This window comes from Mesocricetus auratus, unplaced genomic scaffold, assembly GCF_017639785.1.
Source record: "Mesocricetus auratus isolate SY011 unplaced genomic scaffold, BCM_Maur_2.0 Super-Scaffold_100676, whole genome shotgun sequence".
Lineage (NCBI taxonomy): Eukaryota > Metazoa > Chordata > Mammalia > Rodentia > Cricetidae > Mesocricetus > Mesocricetus auratus.
This window is the reverse complement of record NW_024429266.1, coordinates 102,743,757-102,749,493: the sequence shown is the minus strand read 5'-3', so window position 1 is coordinate 102,749,493 and position 5,737 is coordinate 102,743,757. Positions and strand designations below refer to the sequence as shown.

The 5,737-nt window shown below is 57.4% G+C and overlaps 1 protein-coding gene across 1 annotated transcript; it reads right to left on the bottom strand.

Moving 5' to 3' along the window:
• Nucleotides 1-2,019: 2,019 nt before the first annotated feature.
• Nucleotides 2,020-3,084, bottom strand: Rps15 (ribosomal protein S15). Its single transcript, NM_001281611.1, has 4 exons — nucleotides 3,062-3,084; nucleotides 2,672-2,757; nucleotides 2,249-2,483; nucleotides 2,020-2,159 (listed from the first exon to the last, which is right to left on the bottom strand). The coding sequence occupies exons 1-4, from the start codon at nucleotides 3,062-3,064 to the stop codon at nucleotides 2,046-2,048; spliced, it is 438 nt and encodes a 145-aa protein (NP_001268540.1). The 5' UTR covers nucleotides 3,065-3,084; the 3' UTR covers nucleotides 2,020-2,045.
• Nucleotides 3,085-5,737: the final 2,653 nt, after the last annotated feature.

Genomic DNA, 5,737 nt, shown 5'->3' with positions numbered 1-5,737 from the left:
GGCGTTGGTGGTGCACGCCTTTAATCCCAGCACTTGGGAGGCAGAGGCAGGCGGATCTCTGTGAGTTCGAGGCCAGCCTGGTCTACAAGAGCTAGTTCCAGGACAGCCTCCAAAGCCACAGAGAAACCCTGTCTCGAAAAACCAAAAAAATAAGAAAGGAGGGGGCATTTAGAGCCGAGGTGTGTGCGAGCTAGAAGCGCCACCCTGTGGCGGGGTCACCGTGTGCCCCGCATGTGAATAGTCGCCGGATGCGCCCAGCGCCCAAGATTCAACAAACATTTGCTGGGAGCCAGCCTGAGAGCTTCGCCAAGGGCATGCAGGGGCCAGCTGGATGGGACACTGTCAGAGATGCTGAGCCCATCATGTAATCAGAACTCATACTCGGGCCGACCTGGTGCAATGACACTGCTCTACACCCTCGGACTTCGGCTGCTTAGCAATAAACAAAAGTCAAGAGCATGTACGGCAGTGGCAGGCAGGCTTTCAATCCCAGCACTCAGGAGGAAGGGGGTGGATCTCTCTGAGTTTGAGGCCAGCCTGGGCTACACAGTGAGCTGTCTCCAAAAACAAAAAAACCTGGAAGGTCAGCTGGGCGTTGGTGGCGAACGCCTTTAATCCCAGCACAAGGGAGGCAGAGGCAAGCGATTTATCTGTTGAGTTCAAGGCCAGCCTGGTCTACCAAGCCAGTTTCAGGACAGCCTCCAAGACAATACAGATAAACCCTGTCTCGAAAAACAAAACAAACAAAACAAAAAAACCTTGAAGGTCAGACGTAGTGGTACATTTGGAGACTGAGGCAGAGCGGACTTCTGCTCCAGGTGCCGGGAGCGTGCTTAGCAGGGAGTTTTAGAAGGCAGCGTGTGGAGCAGTTAACGCCCAGGGACTGAGGAGAGCAGAGTGGGAGAGCAGGGGACGTCAGACAGATGGGAAAAGGGCACACAGAGAGGAACTGTAACGACTGGACCCGCCCCTGCCCCGCATGCGCATGGGGAGGGAGGTGGGGCAGCCCAAGGCAAGGGAGAAGCAGTGCGAGCCAGGGGAAAGGCAGCGGGCATCCAGCAGACCGGGCTTCGGTTGCCCCTCTCCAGACGAGCTAGGTGCTTACAAGAGAAGCGCCGGGTCCAGCGGACTTAATTTCATCTTTTCCAGAGCCTGGTGGCGCAGCTGGTGCCAATTAACACCAGTTGCAGGAAGCATGCCCTGTTCTTGCCGAGGGTCCTGGGCGACCGTGCACCCTCCCTCTCTCCAGCAGACACACACGGCCAAACATTCCACTACAGAAATACTCGTAAGACCAGTGGACAGCTAGGCTGGAGGGGTTGTCCTGAGGCAGGATGGCAATAAGTCTCCAAAACTGAGGTAAGCCTGGCCTTGTAGGCCGTGGCGCATGCCTTTAATCCCAGCACTCAGGAGGCAGAGGCAGGCGGATCTCCTGCCTCTTTGAGGCCAGTCTGGTCTACAGGACTACACAGAGAAACTCAGCCTCGGGAAAAAACAGCAGAAAAAAAGACTGAGCTGAACCAGCCAGTGCACACCTTTAACCCCAGCACACAGGAAGCCCAGGCATCTCCCTGAGTTCCATGTCTGCTTGGATAACACAGTACGATAAACAGATGTCCGCCCTGCCACTCTTCCCACAGCTCCAGGCGTGTAGGATTCGGTGATGTGTGATGGCTGACACCTGCTAGCCCAGGATTTGGGAGGCTGCAGTCAGGAACCAGAGTTGGAACAGCTTCACAATGGGAATGAGGCACCCGAAAGGCACCTCTGCAGGTCTCCCTGCCTGGCCGAGGGGACCACAGCTTCTCTCCAGACAGACCCCACGGACAAACTTATTTCAGGCGCTGCTCAACTCCATCCGAGGGCCCCAGCCCTTCTGTTCAACTCTGGCTTTAGTCACCACACCGTCCTCGGACCTGGATGCCGGCAGCAGGACACCGCGCACGCGGCCAGTCCCTTTCCATGAAGGCTCCCCCCCCCGCACAGCGAGGGCCCCAGAAGAAAGCAGAACCCAGGGGCCGCACTCTAGAGTCTTTATTGGGCAGTTACTTGAGCGGGATGAACCGGGAGGAGTGGGTAGCACCGATGCCGGGCCGGCCGTGCTTCACCGGCTTGTAGGTGATGGAGAACTCGCCCAGGTAGTGGCCGATCATCTCAGGCTGCGGGCGAGAGGGGCAGAGCTGGGTGTGGGCGCTGTGACCCACGGGGAGAGCCGCCCCGCCGCCGCCCCAGACCGCCACGCACGCACCTTGATCTCCACCTGGTTGAAGGTCTTGCCGTTGTACACGCCCACCATGCTGCCCACCATCTCGGGCAGGATGATCATGTCCCTCAGGTGCGTCTTCACCACCTCGGGCTTCTCCATGGGCGGCGCCTCCTTCTTGGCCTTTCTCAGGCGCTTGAGCAGCGAGTGCTGCTTCCGCCGCAGGCCGCGGTTCAGCCGCCGCCTCTGCCTGGCGCTGTAAAGCTGCATGAGCTGCTCACTGCGGGGGCAGAGGGTGACGGTCGCTTAAGCCGCGACCACAGCCCAGGACGGAGACGCTGGGCCGCCCCGAGTGGGGCGGAGCTCGCCCGGCGTCCCTCCTGCAAGCCCGGCCGAGCCCGCCGCGCCCGGGGCCGAGCGCATGGCTGGGGGCCCCGCGCGTGTCCCTCCCGGGGCCGGGCGGCTTACTAGGACATGTCTAGCAGCTGGTCCAGGTCCACGCCGCGGTAGGTGAACTTGCGGAAGGTCCGCTTCTTCTTCTGCTCCACTTCGGCCTGCGAGAGCGCGAGCCGGGGTCAGCGGGGCGCCCCGGAACCCGAGGGCGACGGCTTCGCGAGCTGCGGGCCGGCCCGGCCGGAAGGCGCTGCCGGTCGCTCCGGCCGCGGCGGGTCCCACAGCCCCGCGGCCTCCCCCGGCCCGCGCGCGGCCCTCCGGCCCACCCCCCGCGCCCCCATCCGCAGCCGTTGAGGCCGCGAGCGCGTGGCTCCGTCCCCAGTCGGCCCCCGAGTCCTGCGACCCCGTGCCAGGGCCGATGGCGGCGGATGCATCGCGCGCAGAGCGCCGAAGCCGCGTACTCACCATTTTGACGGCTTCTCGTAAAAGGAAGTGTCGGCTGCTTCTGCGCAGTTATCGCGAGCTCCACCGGAAGGCCACGCCCCCGGACGCACATGCGCTTCCGCTTTCCAGTCGCTCGCTGATGCCCCCTGCTGTGCGGAGGGCAGAGCGCGGCCAGCCCGCGCCGGTTGTCTGGGTGTGGAGCTCTCGTCTCTGTCTCTCCCATACTCTCTAACTCTCCCGGTGGCCTCGAACTCGCAGCAATCCTCCTGCCTCCTGCTTGGCTTTGTATTTTCATTTATTTAATTCTGTCTTTTGAGGCAGGGTTTCTCTGTGCAGCCCTGGCTGTCCTAGAACTCGCCCTGTAGACCAGGCTGGCCTCGGACTCAGATCCGCCTGCTGCCTCTGCCTCCCGAGTGCAGGAGTAAAGGTGTGTCCACCACCGCCGGCTTTGCTTTCACTGGTGTGGCGTTTGAGAGCCTGCCGCCTCAAAAGTGTGCAGGTCGAGCTGGCGGGATGGCTCAGATGTCTTGAGTTCAATTCTCAGCAACTACATGGTGGCTCACAACCACGTGATGAGATCTGGCGCCCTCTTCTGGCCTGCAGACATAACGTGCAGGCAGAACACTGTGTACATAATAAATAGATCTTTTCAGAGAAGTGTACAGGTCAGAGGAATGGTTTCTCTCCTTCCACCATGCAGGTACCAGGGATTGACTTCAGGCTTGGCAGCAAACCCCCTTACCCAGTGAGCCATCACCCTGCCTACTTGTTTCTGGTTTTAGGCAAGGTCTCATGTAGCTCAGGCTGTCCTCAAACCTGGTATGTGCTAAGATGACCTTTAATTTCTGATATTCCTGCCTCCACCTCCAGAATGCCAGCACAAGAGGTTTGTGCTGCCTCGCCCAGCTACAAAGTGTGTGTGTGTACCTCTTTTTGTTGTTTCTTGCCTTCCTTGGTCAGGCATGATGGCATGTATGTGCCTTTAATGCCAACATACAGAAGACAGACCTATCTCTGAGCTCCAGGACAACCAGGACTACATAGAGACCCTATCTTCTGGGTGACACCTCCCTCACTACACACTGTCAGGCTTCAATCTCAGGAATACTCCTGGGATGATGAGGACACTCCCGATATGTGCACCTCGGGCCACACTCTAATCTCTGACAGCAACCATTTATTGAGTGCCTGCTACTTGCAAATAGACACGGTGTGGTAGGCGGGGGGGGCGGCGGGGGGGGCGCAGGGTCCTGGCTTTCCTGAGAACTCCCAAGCTTAAATAGACTTAAGTCCAAACAAAGTCAATTCCTGGCTTAGTGCATGGCTGGGATTGTTAGAATAAGGGAACAAGCCCTGGGAGATAACTAACACGCTTCGCCCCACCTACTGGGGATGCAGAAGCAGGAGGCTCTGTGGTGCAGGGGTTTGAAGGCAGCCTGGGAAACAGAGGACAGGGCTAAGAGCACTGGCTGTTCTTCCAAGGTACCCAGGTTCAATTCCCAGCGCCCACATGGTAGCTCACAATTGTCTGTAACTCTAGTTCCAGAAATGACACTGTCATACAGACATATGTGAGGCAGAATATACATCAAATAAAAATAAACCATTAAAAAAAGAATGGCTGCTTTTCCAGAAGATTGGGGTTCAATTCTCAACACCCACATGATTTTTCGAGACAGGGTTTCTCTGTATTGTTTTGGAGGCTGTCCTGGAACTCGCTCTGTGGACCAGGCTGGCCTTGAACTCACAGAGATCCGCCTGCCTCTGCCTCCCGAGTGCTGGGACTAAAGGCTGCGCCACCACGGCCCGGTCCTTGTCTATTTTGACACAGGGCCTTTTCCAGAGACGTAATAACTAGTTATGTACGGGGGTGTTAGTGCGCACGAATGCTGGGACAGGGACATTCCACGTCTTGGAGCTGAAGTTAAGACACTTGTTTCTCCAGCTGCTCCCCCCCCCCTTTTGGACAGGGTCTCTATACATAGTGCGGCCCCTGGAAACAATGTAGACCAGGCTGACCTTGAATTTGGAGCTTTTCTTGTCTATGCCTCCTAGAGCCATTAGAGCTGGTGCCACCACAGCTGGTTAGCTTTTTGTCCGGTCAGCCGGAACCTCCTTCGGGCAGGCACGGCCCACCTCCAGCTGTGTGCTGAGCAGTTCACACCGTTGGGTGCTGGTCCTGACCTGACCTGAGGCTCACTTGCTTTCTGAGACGGGTACTGACAGATGTTTTGTTTTGTACAGGATCGAATGTAGTAGTTCAGGCAGGTTTCAAACTCCTTATGTAGCAAAGGATGCCCCTGAACTCCTGAAGGAAGGTCCCTTACTAACTGAACCAGACTTTTGTTTTTTGGAGGCAGGGTTTGTGTGTGTAGCCCGCCTGTCCTTGAGTCCTCCTGCCTCTGCCTCTGGGTTAAAGGTGTGTATCCGCACCCCAATGCTATCTTTTTCTTATGTGTGAGTATGATCTGCATGTGTCTTTGTACCACCTGCCTGCGGTACCCATAGGGGCCAGAAGAGGGCACCAGATCTCCTGGTGCTAGATGGTTGTGAGCCACTATGTGGGTGCTGGGTATTGAAACTGAGTCCCTCTGCAGGGCAAACAAGTGTCCTTAACTGATGAACCTTCTCCATAGAGATCTGCCTGCCTTCCAAGTGCTGGGATTAAAGATGTGAGCCTTCATGCTTTTTTTTTTT

What these genes read in the sequence shown, in the direction of transcription:
- Rps15 (NM_001281611.1), bottom strand. An exon ending in CAGCTGCTAGACATGTCCTA is followed by an intron (nt 2,484 to 2,671) that starts GTAAGCCGCCCG and finishes CTGCCCCCGCAG; the next exon opens with TGAGCAGCTCATGCAGCTTT. An exon ending in TCAACCAGGTGGAGATCAAG is followed by an intron (nt 2,160 to 2,248) that starts GTGCGTGCGTGG and finishes TCTCGCCCGCAG; the next exon opens with CCTGAGATGATCGGCCACTA.